The 19,390-nt window shown below is 47.3% G+C and overlaps 1 protein-coding gene across 1 annotated transcript; it reads left to right on the forward strand.

The window, feature by feature from the left end:
• Positions 1-5,501: 5,501 nt before the first annotated feature.
• LOC109770477 (uncharacterized) lies at positions 5,502-11,738 on the forward strand. Its single transcript, XM_020329182.4, has 3 exons — positions 5,502-5,766; positions 8,203-10,893; positions 11,096-11,738. Exons 1-3 carry the CDS (start codon positions 5,724-5,726, stop codon positions 11,482-11,484), a joined length of 3,123 nt encoding a protein of 1,040 aa, XP_020184771.1. The 5' UTR covers positions 5,502-5,723; the 3' UTR covers positions 11,485-11,738.
• Positions 11,739-19,390: the final 7,652 nt, after the last annotated feature.

Raw genomic sequence — 19,390 nt, forward strand, 5'->3', positions numbered from 1 at the left:
TAGCTACCGCCGCCATTCAGACGAGGAGAGCGGCAAGGGAAGCGTGGAGAACGGCGGGGAAGCGAGGTCGCGACCACTGTCCTCCTCATCTTGTGCTTCGAAGTCTCCGATGACTCGGTTGGAGGCTGCACAATCTGCAACGGCACCTCGTGCACGGTGGGTTCCTGATCCAGTGGATGCTCTACCCTGGATCTGAACGCCCACCACCTCCGCCTGGTCCACTTGCTGGACGAATTGGCCTGCTCCATCGCCCAGAGGAGGATCTCGATCTTGTGAATCGGTTGTGCGGGCGGGGGCCAAAGCTTTGCCCTCTCCTTCTTCGTCAAATTCTTGAGAGTGGCCATTGCCGTCCAGCTCATCTGCCTTGTGTTGTCAAACCAAGAACGGATCTCCCTCAACCTGGCCAACTTGACCTGGTCGCCGCCAGCGATCTGCACGAAGTCGGTGTTCTCGCCGCCGGCCATCAGCTCGATCTGCCGATTCTTGCTTCGATGGAAGAGGGGGTGGGGGTGGGTGGGGGGGTTTGCCTGAGTGGAGAGAAGTTGCAGCGGCGAGAAGGAGGAGATGACTGCGGTGGACTTGGAGGAGAGGGCGGAGATGGCCGTCGATGAGTAATTGTGGAAGGTGTAGCACCATGGCGGCGGTTTTGCATTCGACGAGAGGGGCGGCGCGTGCAAATTTTCCTAGGACTAAACTGCCCCTATATTAAAACGCGTCCCCACCTTGTCACGAGTACCGGCCCCACTCGTTTTAGTACTTTCGCGTACTTTCATCGGAGTACTACCCAGTACTTCGTATTTGTCTGCCGTTAGATCGACATCAATGAACGGTTCTAAAAAAGCCCAACCACTCTAAAACTTGTAGACGGTATTAATTCAATTCATAACAGACAAGATTGGGTCGATTCAATATGATCGTTCTTCCAACATCATAATCTCAATGTTGTTTTGGGACTATCGTTACACTTAACAATATCCTAAGATCCGGAAAACGTGATCACCAACAACACTTGAGCTAGTCCTAGAGGCAAGACTAGGAACCTTGCATTTAACCGTTTATCATTCCACACATCATATAAGTTTTCCACTGAATCACATATTCTAGGATCATAGCAGTTATAACATTGAATATAAACTCTTTAATTATGAATACGGAAATATAATAATACAAATATTATTGCCTCTAGGACATATTTCCAACAGTAAGATGGCCGTCATTCAGCCAGAAAGGTCGATAGTGAGGCGGTGAAGACCGACCATCGAACACCGAAGAGGACACCATAGCTCTATCGCGAGCAGCACCATCGAGGATCTGTTCTAGCCCTTCTTGCATCTTGCAGCATGGTGCTCCATGTCTACTCCTTGCCTACCACCTCAGTGACCGTCAAAGTAGAAGAGGAGCTCATGATCCATCTACAAAATAGGGAACCATAGCCTCCCATAGATTCACCCAGGGGAGAGTCCATGGAGAAGGCCTCAGATCTGCCCGGCCCGTCCTTCCGACGACCACCACTCCAGCCACCATGGCTGCAGCAAGAGATAGAAGAAGAGAACTGAAAGCTAGATCTGTTTTATTCCAAAACAACATCACGCCAGTCACCACAGAGGCATTCTTACCACTAATCCTTCAACTACTCTATACAAAAGCCCAACCACCTCTCCCCTCCTCATACTGGACGACAGCGCTGCCGAGAGAGAAGAGTTGAGGGCCTGAGAAAGCACGGGAGACTCTCGACGAGGGGAAGGAGACAGAAAAGAAGAAAGGAAATGAGAGCAGTTCATATTGATTTTCTGAAACAACCTTTAAATTTCTTAGTGACCAGTATCTTGTGTGAAGATATTGTGGTATGCTTATTACATACATCGGTACTTGGAACTTACTCGGAGTGGGAAATCCTCCATGGAAAATATATTTTACCATATGATATATACCAACTAGTAATGGGAGGTGCATTTCTCTAAATTTTTGGTCTGTTCACCGTATAGAATTATTTTCAACCGTACCTATCTAAGGTGGTACTAAACATTTTGCCCGTCCATGCATAAATAAATTTTCGGACTAGTCCTCCAAACTGTGCAGTCTAGGGGCATGCTCCGCATTATTTTTCCTTTGATTGGGCCACATAGAGTCAGTCCCCTACGGGGGCAAAGGAGCCTACTCCACATCTTTTTTTCCCTTCAATTGGACCACCGAGAGTCAGTCCCCTACGGGGGCAAAGGGGCCTGCTCTGCATTTTTTTCCTTTGATTCGTTACTAGGAAAAATGCACAAAAATAAATTAGCTTTTTCTTTGTAACCTACGCTCCGAGTAGGCCGACTGCAGTTACATAACGCATGTTGCGTTGGCCTCTACTAGGATGAAAAAACCAACCAACTGAATGTCAGCTCTCCCTATTATCATTAAATAGTACCACCTCGCCCCCCCCCCCCCCCATAGAATGAAAACTACCAATTTATATACGTCTTGGAGTTACCTATTATCGATCAACTCAATAAGTCGGCTTGGGAATCAATAAGGGGAGGATGAGGATTATGACGTGAGAAGAAGAAAATGAGTCCCGCTAAAGGAAGGAAGGAATATGTTGTCCTATGTGGGCTAATTAAGCGGTGCACAATTAAATGGCTTGCTGCATAATTAAAGGATGTTGCACGCTGTGCATATTAGGATTCAGTAAGTGGTGCATAACTAAATGAAGGTGGACGAAAAACTACATTGATGAATGTGAAGAAGCTCACTGCCTAGGTAATAGAGGAGCTCTCTGAGGGAGACAAGGAGAACACAAGGGCGGGAGAGACGCAAGGAACTCTCTGAGTGAGAGATGGAGGACAGTAGGGCGGTACAGACGGAATAAGTGAAGACATGAGACGCGTAACATTGTATTCCATTGTGACGCACGAGCATTTGTGCTATCTATACCTACTAATAAAGCAAGGTGTGTTTCTCCGGTTTTTTCATCCGTTCACCGTTGAAATTTATTTTTCTATCCGAGGTCGTACTAAATTTTCGTGCGTACATCAGGTTTTTTAGCAATCCAGAATTTTTTTACTCGGCCTGCACATGTTTTGGCCCAGCGAAGCCAGCCCACTTATTTGCCTGCCTATGTAGCCGCAAAAACATATTTCATGCCCTGTGCGGTAGATAGTCGGAGTATGCACAGGGCGCGCAAAATTGGGTCGGCCCATTTTCTTCGTCCAAATTTATTTTCATTTTTACATTATTTCGTATATAATTTTTTTAAAAGTTCAGAATTTGATTTTTTGTCAAATTTACGGAAAATGTTCGAATTACAATATTGTCTCCCCCTTTAAAAAAATGTTTGGAACATTAATTTATTTTTATTTCCGATATTTTTGAAATTACTAAATATTCCAAAATTGTTTTGGATTTAAAAACATGTATTTAAAAAATAATCGAGATTTTAAATATATTATTGTTTTAGTAAAATGTTCACAGATTCAAAATAATATCTGCGTTTATTAACACATTTTATTAAATTGTTCTAGATGTTTAAAACACGTTCCATTTTCAAAAGTTGGTCACAAATTAAAAATTGTTTGGCTTTTGATAAAAGGTTCATGTCTTCCGAAAATTATGTTGTTTCAGATTGTGTTCATGTTTTTTTTTCAAAATGGACAGAATATTAAAAAACATTGTTTGTAATTTCAAAAAATGTTCATGTTTCCAAGAATATTCGGCAATTCATATTTTCAAAAAGTTCAAAAAATGGTTTAAATCCAACATTGCACTTTCTTCTTAAATATTCGCATTGCAGTATGTTCTTAAATATTCACGTTGGCCATTGGTTAGCAGTAGGCGTTTGTTGCTGTGGCTAGCGGCACATGATCCGGTGAGGTCAAGCGTTCAATCGCTCAACATATCGTTATTATTATTATTACTCGTGCCTTGCAAATATAGGTTATTTCGGTGCTTGCGAGTGGGCTGGCCCTGACACGAACTGTTGTGCGTCCCACACGCTATTTGATGCAAATATATTTTGTTCCGTCCATTCCACACGTAGTTCTCCAATTTTTTTCGGTTATCCCCCGGGTTGGACGGACGAGCATCAAAAAATAAAGGGCGCGAGGGGATTGAACTATGGACCTTCCCTATTGCGCCGACGGATAAAACCAACTCAGCTAACTTGCAATTATGATAGGAACAGTTCCATCTTGAAATTTTATACTAAATCACACCAGTTTTTATATGTCCCTAAGGTGTTTGGAAATAAGGAGGTTGTGTGAGAATAACGAAGTTTTCTCGAGAATCAAGAGCAGAACGAGGGACTCCAAAAATTATTGCCGGAGGTAACTTGCACGTGCCAATAAAAGACAATATGATATTTGGTTAGAATGGAAAAAAACTGTGGGCATGTGCTAATAAAAATTGTGAGCGCAAAAATAGTTTAGATAATAAACTCTAGCAATGAAGGGACATTCATGCCTGGTCATGCGTTCATTATGCCAATGAAACATAATTTATGAACTGCAATTAGTAATTCATCCGGTTACGTCGTCGTAGGAGAAAGTAGTCGAAGCAACCCTGTCTCGAAGGTCGCCACGCAGTAACCAAATAAGGACGCAACCACAACTCTGAGACGGAGGTGGACCCGGAGGAAAAAAAAAGTACCCGTTGGGTGGTCGCCGCCACGCCGACTAACCCCACCATTATCAAGACCTCGCGGGCCAAACGTGACTCGTGAGAAGACCGCGGTTCCTCGCTCCGTCGCCCACCGCCATGAAGATTGTTTTTGATGAACACATCAATTATCTCTCCCACAACTTCTTGCAATAAAAATTATCTCCCGTTGCAACGCACGGGCATATGTGATAGTTCACACTAATAATAATTGTCTAACAACGTAATGCTTTGTCTAACAACGTAATGCTATTTTAAGCATATTCGTTGGAATTGTGATGATGTTTATACTAAATTGTACTTTATATTGTGAAGTTTTTTTTAATCTCTCTATCACAAGTTTCAGAACTGTTGTATTAAAGTTATCTATACATTATATACTTATTAAACTATGGCACCCCAATGAAATACTAGGTTTAAAAAAAGATGTTCTCTCTCAAGCATTTTTTTGTCGAGAGAGAACATTCCAAATGCAGATATTTCATTCACCATCAGCATATAACCCTGCAAAGCACGGCACCTCCACATTATTTTGTTGTCCATATCGATTACGTACAAGTCTACTTGACCCAAGAAAGCACAAAGGAACGAACCACCGCACAATACATTCTGGGCGCACGGCCACCACAAAAAAAAACCAAACACAGCTGTAAACGAGAATCTTGGACACGAAACGAGTCCTTGTCAAGTAAACCGTTCCACATGCTCGTTTGTCCGCGTCGAAATCGCCGAGACATGTCGCAACACTGGCGCAGAAGATCTTTGTCCGATTCGGGTGGAAAAGTATACGGCTTGACAATGGGTAGACCCGCGCGGCTATACATGCCGCAACAAAGCTTGTGTCCAGCTCAAACAGCTGCAACAACGGTGGGCGACAATGGGTGAAAAGTAGCGGTTACTGGGAGGCTTGACTGACTCCAGGTCTTCGCTGCAGCCGCGGTCAAGCTTGAGATAAGGCGTGGGAATTTCAGATGAGATGCATGTGTGTGGACGTGACGACGCTGTAAATGCGTTTTTAAACCCCCTGGGGCCTCAGCCAGCTGAGCACCCAACATTCCAACTCACACACCACAACACCCGCCGAAACCATGCAAGAAGGGCTGTCCTTCTGTGCGATCCGGCCGAGCAAAGGTGCCCTACTCTGTCCTCCTGCTTAGGAGTATACTGCTTAAAATCCATTTTGGCTTCTGTCATGCTGTCAGTTTTGCCGTTCTTGTCGTTGCCGAGTGGTTATCAGAAAGCACATGCACATGAGTTCTATAGTAACTTGTTTCCGTTTTAGATCTTAAACTTATGATTGTTCATTAGAGCAAGGTCACATAGCTCAGCTGCATAAGTTAGCTGTTGCCTCTTCCTGCAGGTAGTTGGTAAGCTCGCTGGGTGGGTCGGTAGGTCGGAGTGTACTCCCGGAGGTCCTTTTTACTCCGCATATTAGAATTAGGCCAAGTCAAACATTGCAAAGTTTGACCAAATTTATATTAAAAAATATCAATATTTATAATACATAATATATATATTATGAAACTATATTTCATAATGAATCTAACAATATTGATTTGGCATTGTGAATGTTGATACTTTTTTCTAAAAGTTTGGTCAAAATAGAGATACTTTGACTTCGGACAAAAGTTATATGCAGACTAAAAAGGACCGGAGGGAGTATTACCCATGGGATTCCTAGTGGAGTTATAACTGGACTTTTCCCCTATCTATCTGCAAGCAGATTGTGTAGTGCGTCAACTCACTTATTTTATTCAATTGCCCCCCACTCCCTGCGGTATTCAGGAATCGTGAGTCAGGGACACTGAATCTTGTCGGATTCACGACTCACTTTATGAATTTTGTTGAATCAAGAAGTATGTATAGCACAGTGGAACTCAATTCATAGAAAGTGAAAAAACACTAAACTGAATTGTGATAAATAGCATAAGTGAACAATAGAGGGGTCTATATCGATCTAACGACCGAGCCCCTCTGTTCCTCTCCCGTGGCGCTCCCGCGGGCGCCCGGGGAGGAAACCCTAGCCCCTCGCCGAGCTCCCCCACCTCTCCCTCCCTTTCCTCGCCGCCGCCGGTGGCGCGTTGGTGGGCGAAGCCCCTCCAACGTCGGCGGCGGCGGGCCTCTCTTCTTCCCCTCTTCAGTGGTGTGCGGCGCGGGCCGGGGTCGTCGGGGGTGGCACGTCGCTGGGCACAGGGCGCGGCGGCGCGGCCGTGGGAGCTGTCGGGACGGCGGCCCCCTGGTGGCGGTGCGAAGGGCTGTGGGCGGCGGCGTGCGCCGTGGCTGGGCCCGGTGGATCGGGCGGCGGCGGATCCCTCCCCCCGTTGTCTCTGGCTCCTCTGCCTTCGGCATCTGCATCGATCCAGCGGGTTGGGCACCAGATCCGGCCTCCCCGGTGGCTGGCGGTGCCGCTCGTGGCCTGCGGTGGGCTGGTTCGTCGGCGTCCAAGGCTCCAAGGTGGGGCCTTTAATTTCCGACCTTCCGGCGTTCGGCATGTTGCTCGAGGGTTGGTGCTTGGGGGTGGCGGGCTGCGAGGGTGCATGCCCGGCGGCTCCGACGCCGGGAGCTCGCTAGGCGGCGCGGGTTGGGCAGTGGCCGGGGTGGCCGCTGCTCCGGCCGTGGATGGCTCCACGGTGGTTTGGCAAGTCGGCTATCACGTTCTGGCGTCGGTTCGTCCGTAGGCGGCTTGTATTGGCCTTTGGCTCCCCTCCTCGTTGTTCGGTCGCTACGTTCAGCGAAGGGCTGGCCTTCTCCCAGCTGCGGTCCATCGCTCGTCTCGTGCCCGGTGCGCAGGTCCGAGCTCGTCTCGCGCACAGTGCCGCAGGACTAAGCTCGTCTCGCGCACGGTGCTGCAGGACTGAGCTCGCCTCCTGCCCGGTGCTGCAGGACGGGTCGATGGAGGCCAGGTGGCCGGCCTATTGGGTCTCGGCGCCGGGGGTCGCCCAGGGTTGTGAAAGGCGGGACTTTTCCGCTCGTCTCTTTGGTTGGGTAGCGGCTGGTCTCGGGTGAGGTGCTGTCAAGGTCTTGGATGCTGGGGCGGCGGCCCCAGTGGTGGTTGCGCGGTTCTCTTGGGCGGAGGCCGTGGCTTGGTGCTGCCCGGTGGCCATGGCCGTGTGGGCGGCATGGTCGTCGGGTCGTGGCGTTCGGTGGCGGTAGGTTTTGGCCGTGGTGAAAACCCGTTCTATCTTCGGACGGACCGGCGGCGGCGAAGCTCGTTCCCTTCTTGAAGGCGTCATCGCGGCACTCATTGCCCGTCGTGCGGCTCCGGGGGAAACTCTGATCCTCGGATTGGGCGGTGGCGGCGCTCCGGCGCCGTATCCTTCCTGAAGGCGCCGCCTTGGAGCCCACGGTTCGTCATATGCGGCTTCATCTCTTCACGGTGGTAGTGCTAGGGGTGGTGTTGCCGCGCTCAGCGGCTTTTTATCATGCCTTGGGTGTGTGCGTGTGTTGTGGTGGCGTGCGTTTGTACCGAGTTGTTGAGATCGTGCTTTATATATAAAGCGGGGTGAAAGCCTTTTTCGGTATAAGTGAACAATAGTACCCACAATGTTTATTCTTCACATTTTGCAGGTAACGGAGGCCATATGTCTGCCATTCAACCGTCCAGACTCACCATGTTTATGCTGCTGTCATCGCTGCTCGTGTCTTGTGGAGTTCGCAACGCCAGTTGTTCGATAGTCCCTGATAACAGCACCGACATGTTCGCGTTGCTAGACTTCAAGGCCGTCACCAATGATCCAACAAACGCCTTAAGCTCTTGGAACACTGGTGTACCCCATTGCCAGTGGAAGGGCGTTAACTGCAGCCTGACACACCCAGGGCGCGTCACGGGGCTCGATCTCACTGAGCAAAACTTGCAAGGCCAAATTGCTCCATCTCTTGGAAATCTAACCTTCCTTAGAACACTCGTTCTCTCCTCAAACGGCTTCGTAGGTGAGTTGCCCACTCTCAACCGCCTCCGTAGGCTTGAGAAACTTGTTCTCGGGAAAAACATGCTGCAGGGATTCAATCCTGATACACTTACCAATTGCTCCAACTTACAGCTCCTAGACCTTTCTTTAAACTCGCTAACGGGTTCGATCCCCTATAAAATTGGTTTACTCTCCAGCCTCTTGGTTTTGAGCCTTGCTGGAAATAATTTCAGCGGCATCATCCCATCAAGCCTGCAAAACATCACCCTTCTACAGGGAATCAACCTAGCAGTTAATCACCTCCAAGGGAGCATTCCGGAAGAGCTTGGGCAATTATCAAATTTGTTATTGCTGAAACTAGGGGAGAATAGTCTTACCGGTAGAATCCCAACAACAATTTTAAACCATTCTACTCTTAAACTTCTCGACGTGCATTCGAATTCTCTACGAATGGAATTGCCGTGTAACATTGGCGATACTCTTCCTAGCCTCTCCAAATTTTTCTTGTACAATAACATGTTTCATGGTCAAATCCCAGACTCCCTAGGTAATCTTCTACAACTACAACATATAGACTTTTCATCCAACAATTTCAGTGGCCAAGTACCTAGTTCCTTGGGGAGGCTTGTTAATCTGGAATTTTTAAAACTCGAGGGAAACAAGCTTGAAGCAAATGACAGCAAAAGCTGGGAGTTCTTAGACGCATTGAGCAATTGTAGAAGTCTGCAATTTCTCTCACTATATGATAATCGGCTGCAAGGAGCCATACCCAACTCAGTTGGAAATTTGTCGTCGGGTCTTGCATTTCTAGGATTGGATGGAAATAATTTATCGGGGACAGTTCCAGAGAGCACAGGGAACCTTGCTGGCTTAATAACTCTTATACTGGCTCAAAATAATCTATCTGGTCCAATAGGAGCATGGATTGGAAAACTCAAGAACCTAGGAAAATTAAGTCTTTCAGATAATAACTTTGTTGGGTCGATTCCATCATCAATTGGCGAATCTACTCAGATGACGGAGCTCTACCTGCAAGGAAATAAATTTGTAGGTCCCATAACACCCAGTTTAGGAAACCTTCGTTATCTGTCAGTGTTGAATCTTAGTGAAAACAATCTGAATGGTCATATTCCTAAAGAGTTATTTAGTCCAGTCTCCACAATGACCACATGTATAGTATCCTACAATAATTTAGATGGTCCAATACCTCCGGAGATTAGCAATCTTAAACAAGTCAAGAAACTGGACCTTTCATCCAACAAGCTCTCTGGCCAAATTCCTTCCACTTTGGGCGAGTGTCAGGGGTTGGAGATGCTCCTAATGGGCAACAATTTTCTAACAGGAAACATTACGAAGTTCTTTAGTAGTCTAAAGAGCTTAAGCATGCTCAATCTTTCCCATAATAATTTGTCAGGATTCATCCCACCAGAACTGAGTCAGCTGTCGTCCCTCACCCAACTGGACCTATCTTATAATAACCTACAAGGTCAAATACCAAGAGATGGAGTATTTGGAAATGCTACACGCGTCTCACTCGTTGGCAACGGGAGACTCTGTGGGGGAATATTAGGCCTACATATGCCGTCATGCTCTGCTGCCACTCGGAGAAAACTGGTGGAATATTACCTGGTCAGAGTACTGATCCCAATATTTGGCTTCATGTCACTTGTTTTGTTGATCTACTTTGTGCTCACTGAGAAGAAGAGGGCACGACAGTCACATGTCTCATTGTCCCCGCTTGGTCAGCAATACCCTAAAGTTTCTTACAACGATTTGGCTGAAGCCACACAGAACTTCTCCGAGTCCAATCTAGTAGGAAGGGGAGGCTACGGCTCTGTATATAGAGGGAAATTAATCCAAGATAAACTAGAAGTTGCTGTGAAGGTTCTTGACCTTGATACGCAAGGTGCAGAGAAAAGTTTCTTGTCAGAATGCCAAACATTGAGGGCCATCCGGCATCGGAATCTTGTTCCTATCATAACAGCCTGCTCCACAGTAGATCTCAAAGGCAGTGTTTTCAAAGCTCTAGTTTATGAGTTCATGCCTAACGGGAATTTGGACTCGTGGTTGCATCAGAAAGAGGATGGGAAGGGCACAAAAGCTTTGGACTTAACTCAAAGAACATGCTTTGCTATGAACATAGCCGACGCTATAGATTATCTGCACAATGAGAGTGGTAGAACAATTATTCATTGTGATGTGAAGCCCAGTAATATACTCCTGGATGATGATATGAACGCTCATTTGGGAGATTTCGGCATTGCGAATTTCTATCGCGATTCCAGATCCAAATTGACGGGAGATAGTAGCTCTATTGGTGTGAAGGGAACTATAGGTTACATTGCTCCCGGTATGTTATTTGCAACATCTTTAAGTCATGTTATCTTGTGAATTACTCCCTCGGTCCCAAAATAAGTGTCTTAACTTTAGTACAACTTTATACTAAAGTTAATACAAAGTTGAGACACTTATTTTGGGACGAAAAAAGTATATGTTAACAATGTAGTATGCATATTTCCTTTATTCACACCCCTGTATATGTTCATCTTCAGAGTATGCTAGAGGTGGCTGTGCATCGACCCACGGCGACGTGTACAGTTATGGAATTGTACTTCTGGAGATGTTAACAGGCAAAAGGCCAACAGATCCTTTGTTTGTGAATGAACTCAACATTGTCAGCTTCGTGGAGATGAGCTTCCCTGATCAGATATTGCAAGTGATTGATACCCCCCTCCAAGAAGAATTCGAAGATAGCACTGAGACAAATATGGTAACAGAAAACAGAGCCTACCAATGCATTTTCGCTCTACTACAAGTAGCACTTTCTTGCACGCGACAACTCCCAAATGACCGAATGACCATGAGAGAAGCAGCAAGCAAAATTCGTGTAATCAAGACATCCTATGCCAGCGGAAAACCTAGGGATGCCTCAGTAATGTGATCGTACTACACAGCATGCCCTGTGTCTAGCCGGCAAGATTCCTCAGATTCAGTTCGTATTTCGAGTTTAATTTGGAAAATAGGTTTGTATACTCTAAATACTTGGCCAGTTAGGTCCTTTGGGAAATAGGTTTGTATCGTGCATTTGTGTGGCACAGTTTCTTTACTTCTTGTCTGTGTAAGTATTGTCCTGAATAAATGCACGTTGTCTTGTAATGTGGTATTATGTTGATTGTTTAGTATTGAGGTAGCTTACATGCTTGCCGCTTGGACTGTGGACATGTTTGAAGCTATCTAGATTATGGCCCATACCGCACAAACATCCTTACACTTACACTGGAAAAAAATAGATGTGTACGATAGTCTAGTGCGGGGTGAATAGACTACAAACACTACCAAAGGAACTTGTCCCAATTTTAAGTTTGTTGTAAGTTTTAAGATTTTCTAGAGTTAGCCTGGTGACATCCTACACATACTGTTGAAATATATTGTCCGCTTCTTTGCATCAGCTTTGATTTTTGGATGAGTTCGTTGGAGCGTGAATTCAAAATGTTAGGCCAACTCCACCGCGCGACCCCATCCCGTCCGGCCCCGTCCGTTTGGGGTAAAAGGGACAAACGCGACGGCCCAGCGCGCGACGGCCCGGACCCATCCGGTCTGTTTTGTGTCCGGGCCGACCCATTTCGAGCGCAAACATGCGTCTGGTTTGGGTCGCGGCGGACAGCAAATGGACGCGTCGCTCGTCCGCGTCGGGGCCGCATGGCAGGCGGCCACCTACCTCCCACCCGCCAACATCAATGCGCACGCGCAGCCGACCCCGCCTGTCATCCGCGTAGGCGAACGATCGCGGTCCTTCTTAAATGGGGAAGCCGTGGACCGGTCGTCGTCCACACTCCCCACTCCACCCCACGGCCTCCTCGAAACCCGACAACCCCAAACCCTCAAACCCTAGCCTCGAACTCGCCGGCCGGCCGCCTCGCAACCATGGGCCTCTGAAACTACGGCCGCAAGGGGAAGCACGACCGCGAGGCTGGCTCTTCGCCGGGACGACGCCGCGGCTCCTTGAAAAAGGAGGAGGCCGCATCGCCACCGCGCCTGCCCCCTTCACCATCGGCCCTAGGGCTACCGACGAGCGCGACCGACAGTACATCAACGCTGATGTATGCCGACGCTACTGGTAGACGAGGACGCCGGTCCCGTGGAGCGACGTCCACCTCCCCAACAATTGGCACCTCTCTGCCGACCGGGTCCCGATCCCGCCGGTGCCGATGAGCGGCCGTGGGCGCCGCGATGAGATCGAGCGCCGCCGCCTCCTCCTCCCCGACGACCTCTACTACGACGATAGGTACGCCCCTGACTTCGTGCTTTGGGACACGTGGCTCCAGGACGAGCACGACGTGCGGCGCGCCTCCTACTTCGCCGGCACGGCGTCGGGGCCGCGGCGGCCACGTCGGGAGGTGCGGACGTACGCAGGTGCGCAGCCTCACGCCCACGCCGTCGCCTTCCCCGTCTCCGTCGCCACCTCCACCTCCTCGCATGACAGCGGAGGAGGAGGCCCGGCTCATGCAGCGTGTCATGGAGGACTCCATGAACACGCATGATGAGCGCCAATGGTCGGGCCTAGAGGAGACGATGGCCCTCTCTGCGGCCACGACGTTGCCATCCCCGAGCTGGAGATGGTGGCGGCGGAGGAGGTGATGGAGGACGCGCCGGTGGCCGCGTTCCACCCGAGGCTGGTGGGCCAGCAGTGGAGCTGGTCGTGCACGGCTCAGGAGATGGCGGACGCCGTGGGGGGCGCCAACTGGTGCCCCATGCCGCCGCAGTCACCGGAGCGGGACGCCTCGCCACGGGAGGAGGTGGTGCAGGCACCTGCCGCCTTCCAGCCCGCCCCCGTGCACCACGGACCGCCGGTCCACCTCTGGACGCCGCCGGACTACGTCGACCTCGTCAGCGACGACGACACCGGCGGTCACTGAAGTCGGCGACGGCCACGGCATCGATGGGCGCGGCAGGAGAGGAGCGCGCGCGGGCGGCGTTTTTTTATTTTGTTTTTATGTTAATTATGGCACTGGGCCATTTAAGTGAACCGTGAAACTGGGCCACTTTGTGGCCGTGACCCCTAACTTATGTTTTAAGTTTTTTAACTGTGTTTATTTACTTTTTAGTCATTTTATTTAAGTTTTTCTGTTTTTTAATCACGTCCAATACAGACATGATTTGGGGTGCGGCCGCGCGTTGGGCGCACCCACGACCCAGCGGACAGAAGCGAACATGGGTGAACCCATTGCCGCCCCAAAGGGACAAAATCCGGCCAAACCGGACGTCCGTTTGGGGTCATGCGGTGGAGTTGTTCTTACGCGAGTCAAGAGAGTTAAATGCACAGAACCACCACTTTGGTATCACAACTTACGAAACCCACCACTTTAAAAACGTGACATTTCAGAGTGAATCGCAAATAACTACCACAATTGTGGACCCTGAATAAAAAAACCACCCCATTCGTTTTTTTCAAAAAACATCCGGTTTCTGGGTGATAGTTTGTAGAAAGCACTAATAATTGAATAAACAACTATTGATGTTGAATCTGACCGCTGGGACCCATAATCTTGCTGACATGGCACCTGGTAACGTCCCTGAAGAGACGGACGTTACTGTCTAACAGAGCTGACATGTGGGGTCCGTGTGTCACTCGGACAAATTAAATAAAAGAAAATGGAGACAACATACGAGTGGGTGGTAGGCTGGTAGCCACAGACCGCAGCGAGGATAGCTTGTACTCCGGCGAGATCCGTACACCGGCATCCAGGCTACCCCCGGGCCCCGTCGGCAGCGATCCACGCGTATGTCCCCGACCTCCCCCAGCCCCATTCGCCCCCCTTCTCCTTGCCGCCGGGCTCAGGGCCTGAAGCAGCACAAAGGTTGTGGAGGAGCAACTCCACCTTGCTGCTACAATGTGTACATCACAAGTGTTGAAGGAACAACTTCAACGTGCTGCGCTAGATATCGCTCTAGAAGTGAATGTAGGCTGATAGGGCAGCAAGAGTTCAATCCAGAACTCTTAGGGCACAAGATCTACTCCAAGATCTTAGATAAGAACAACAAGTTCTATTATAGGTAGTGGGTACATAGTCTTCATACAAAGTAGAGGCGAGGACCTCTATTTATAGGGCTTTGGGAAGCCTTCACATACTTCTACTTATAGCTGTAATACTCTAGAAACATTATTTTAAGGTTCACCATTTTACTCATAGCTACTCACAACTAGAAGACTCTAGTAAGCAGTAGCTAGGATAAAGAAAAGAAAAGAAATACAAGACCACAATGGAAGTATCTAGAAGTAGCCAAACAGATTTGACATATGATTATATTTTCATGTTCCTCATCTATTGTTCCTCATCATTCTCCCCTGGTTGTTTGGAACTCGCCCCCGAGTTATCTTCATAGAGCGCTTCTTCTGGATGGTAGAGAGTCAAGTCCGCAACATTGAAAGTGTTGGAGGTACCCATATCGCTTGGAAGATCTATCACATAAGCATTATCATTTATCTTCCTCACGATAGAGAAGGGTCCATACCTTCGCTGCCTAAGTTTCCCTTTAACACCTAAAGGCAGCCTCTCTTTTCGGAGGTAGACCATCACCTTATCACCGGCTTGGAATGATTTTGGCCTCCTTTTGCAATCAGAAAGTTGTTTATATTTCTGATTTTGTGCTTCCAAAGAACCGCGAATCTCTTCAAATAACTCAGTGTAATTATCAGCAAAGGACAATGCTGATTTTGAGTTTCCCCTTGATGGTAGCTTCACCAGGTCCACCACATGTGATGGAAATTTAGTGTAGACAATGGAAAAAGGGCTCCTTCCTGTGGATCTATGCTTGGAGTTATTGTAGGAGAATTCTGCAAGAGATAAAGCCAAATCCCATTGTCCCTTTCTTTCTCCACAAATGCAACGGATCAGATTACCCAAAAACTTCTTCACCACTTCCGTTTGTCCATCTGTTTGTGGATGAGCAGTGCTAGAAATTTCAATTCAGTGTTGAATTGCTTCCACAAAGTGAGCGAAAATGCAGCAAGAAACTTGCTATCACGATCTGAGACGATGGACCTTGGAACTCCATAAAGTCTGACCACTTCTCGAAAGAATAGGTTTCCCATATGATGAGCATCCGTTGTCTTGTGGCATGGAATGAAATGAGCCATCTTAGAGAATCTGCCCACGACCACAAACACAGCATCACTCCCTCGTCTTGTTCTTGGCAAGCCCAAGACGAAGTCCATAGAGATGTCCTCCCATGGAGCGTCAGGAACATGCAAAGGCATGTATAACCCTGTGTTCTGGACTTGGCCTTTGTAGGTTTGACATATAGGGCATCGCTGAACAAACTTTCCAGCATCTCTCTTTAGTTGTGGCCAAAAGTAGTGAGCTTCCAGGCTAGTGACAATCTTGTCCCGTCCAACACGGCCACTAAGATCACTTGAATGGAGCTCTCTAACCAGCTTGTCACGTAGAGAACTTCTTGGAATGCACAAACGATCATTTTTTAAGAGATATGCATCTTGCATCAAATAGTCATCACCTAATGGTTGGCCCCTTGCGTGCTTTACCCAAACATGGCCAAAGTCTTCGTCACCCTCATACAACTCCTTTATTTGATCCATGCCCGGAAGTTCAGCTTCAAAAGAAGTCAAGAGGCATGCACGACGACTCAAAGCATCGGCCACCCTGTTAGTTATTCCAGATTTATGCACGATGAGATAGTTAAACCTCTCCAGATATGCTGCCCACCTTGCTAGCATGCGGTCAACATGCTTTTGATTTCTAAAATGCTTCAAGGATTGATGGTCGCTATAATCAATGAACTCTTTAGGCAGCAAATAGACTTCCCAAGTTTTCAACGCTCTGAAAACAGCATATAATTCTTGCTGATAGGTACTCCATTTCTGTCTAGCTTCACTTAACTTCTCACTAAAGAAAGCAATGGGCTTCCTTTCTTGAGATAGGACAGCTCCAATGCCTACTCCACTTGCATCACACTCCAACTCAAAAGTCTTGTTGAAATCAGGTAGTACCAAGACAGGAGCTTGTGATAGCTTTTGTTTAATCTCATTGAAACTAGCTTCAGCTGCTTCTGTCCATTGGAACTTTCCTTTCTTCAAACACTCATTAATTGGTGCCATGATAGTGCTGAAATTCTTCACAAATCGCCTATAGAAAGTTGCAAGGCCATGAAAGCTTCTTACCTCAGAAATGGTCTTAGGAGTTGGCCATTCTCGGATTGCTTCAACCTTAGAATCATCAACACGAATGCCATCACATGTTATGATGAATCCTAGGAAAAGAAGTCGTGTATGCAGGAAAACACACTTCTTCAAGTTGATGTAGAGCTCATTTTTCCTTAGTACTTCTAGCACCTTCCGAATGTGATCAAAGTGTTCATCCTCATCCTTGCTATAAATCAAGATGTCATCGAAATAGACCACAACAAAGTGGGATAAGAAAGGTCTAAGGACTTGATTCATTAAGTGCATAAAGGTACTTGGTGCATTTGAGAGTCCAAATGGCATGACTAGCCATTCAAACAACCCTTCCTTTGTCTTGAAGGCGCTCTTCCATTCATCCCCGGGTCTTATACGGATTTGATGATATCCACTTCTTAAATCTAGCTTTGTGAACACTCTTGCTCCACTAAGATGATCCAACATATCATCCAGACGGGGAATAGGGAATCTATACCTTACGGTGATCTTGTTAACGGCTCTACTGTCCGTACACATGCGCCAAGATCCATCTTTCTTTGGCTCGAGTAGGGCTGGTACAGCACATGGGCTAATACTTTCTCGAATGTGCCCCTTTTGCAACAATTCCTCCACTTTCTCCTTCAATATATCATGCTCCTTTGGGATCACTCGATAGTGTGGAAGATTAGGAAGACTTGCTCCTGGAATTAAGTTAATCCTATGTTGAATTCCTCTCATCGGTGGCAAGCCATGTGGCTCCCCAAGTATGTTCTGAAATTCTGCCAATAAACCACGTACCTTTGCTGGAATTTCAACAATCAGGTGCTCTTCTCCCTTTACAACAAGTGCAACACACAAATCTGCCTCCTTCAAGTCTTCCATAAACTCATGAGAGGTATGGGAGATAGTTAACATACTTTTCCCCTCCTCCTTAGAGGTATTACCTTCGGTTTTGTTTGGTAAGATAATGATCTTTCTCTTGTTCCAAATGAAAGAGTAAGAATTTTCCTTGCCCTTGTGTGTACTATCCACATCAAATTGCTAAGGCCTCCCAAGAACATGGCTGACATCCATGTCAACCACATCACACAAACATTTGAGCGATAATGCTTACCCAAAGAAAGCGGCAGGTTACATTGTTTGGTGATCCTCATATTCACTCCTTTCTTGATCCATCCAATAGTGTAGGGATTTGGATGATCATGGGTTTCAAGCTTTAAATGGTCCACCAACTTCTGGGAGATACGATTCTCGCAGCTGCAACTATCAATCACTAGTTTGCATACCTTGCCATTCACCGTGCATTTGCTCTCAAATATTTTCTTCCGTTGTGTGTCATCGAGTTGTGGTGTCGAACATAAGACACGCTGGATCACACATACAACCTCTCCACCTTCTTCTTGACAAACCTCTTGCCCGTCTACATCTTCAGGTTCTTATTCTTCCTCATCGCTTTCACCATCATGGATAGTCGTGTTAACAAATTTCCTTAGTGGGCAACCGCTGGATATGTGTCCCTCTTTACCACAATTATAGCACTTTGGGCCTTCATTTGCCTTACCCTTGCCTCTAGTTTGCTTCGAGATGGGTTGTTTTGTCTCTGGGAGAGTGGTCTTTTCTTCCACTCTATTAGGTTGGCTCCTAGATGAGCCTTCGGTATGAGGATATGGAGGATATGGAGCCTTAGTTGTCTTTCTCATCCTCACAAACCTCTCGGCCTTTAAGGTTAGAGCTTGTGCTTGATCAACGGACCAGATTTGTTGCATCATCAATCGATCTTGAATAGCATCATTGAGACCATTGATGTACCTTGCAACTTGTTGATCTTCAGTTTCAGCAAGGTTGCACCTCACTTGTAGCCTTAGAAACTCCTCCGTGTAATCTGAAACCGTCCTATTTCCTATAGCACAATTTTCAAATTGGATAAATAGGATCTGGTCATAATCAGCGGGCAAAAACCACCCTTTCAAGAGGCCTTTCATTTGTCGCCAAGTTCTAACACGAGGTTCTCCTCTCAGCCTGCGCTCCTCTTGAACGCGATGCCACCATGCACCGGCTCCTCCTTTCAGCTTATATGCGACCAAAGGGACTCTACGATCTTCCGGAACCTCCATGACCTCAAAGAAAGTCTCCACTTCATATAACCAATCTAGGCACCCTTCAATGTCAACATTTCCATTAAAACTTAGGATCTCAGCTTTCACCTTGTATGTATCTCTTGCATATGTAGGGTTGGGTGCTCTCCGATATGCGTAGAGATTTGGTTCTTCAAGGGCGTCATCATATTCTTCACCTTCAGAAGCTTCAACATAAATTGGCCTTCTTGAAGCATGTTGAACAACATGTTGTTGTGGCGGTCTTGCTCCAAGATCACCTCTCCTTCTTCCTTGATGAACATCTTCCTCTTCTTTAGATGAAACTCCTTCATTGGTAGCAGGGGGGACACCCTTTCTTATCATCTCAACCAGCTGGTCAAATCTCCTATTAAGATCTTCACGCAGCTCTTTGATTTGTTGTTCAGCAGCATCCATCCTCTTCTCCAATTGCTCCATTGCTTGCTGCAACTTGCTCACGAAGAGGACAACAAGAACGATTATGGGTCAATGAGGCTCTGATGCCACCTGAAGCAGCACAAAGGTTGTGGAGGAGCAACTCCACCTTGCTGCTACAA

Source organism: Aegilops tauschii, chromosome 6, assembly GCF_002575655.3.
Source record: "Aegilops tauschii subsp. strangulata cultivar AL8/78 chromosome 6, Aet v6.0, whole genome shotgun sequence".
Classification (NCBI taxonomy): domain Eukaryota; kingdom Viridiplantae; phylum Streptophyta; class Magnoliopsida; order Poales; family Poaceae; genus Aegilops; species Aegilops tauschii.

Coding starts and splice junctions, on each gene's coding strand:
- LOC109770477 (XM_020329182.4), top strand. CDS start 5,724: ATGCAAGAAGGGCTGTCCTTCTGTGCGATCCGGCCGAGCAAAG. Junction 5,767..8,202: donor TGCGATCCGGCCGAGCAAAG/GTGCCCTACTCT, acceptor CACATTTTGCAG/GTAACGGAGGCCATATGTCT. Junction 10,894..11,095: donor TATAGGTTACATTGCTCCCG/GTATGTTATTTG, acceptor GTTCATCTTCAG/AGTATGCTAGAGGTGGCTGT.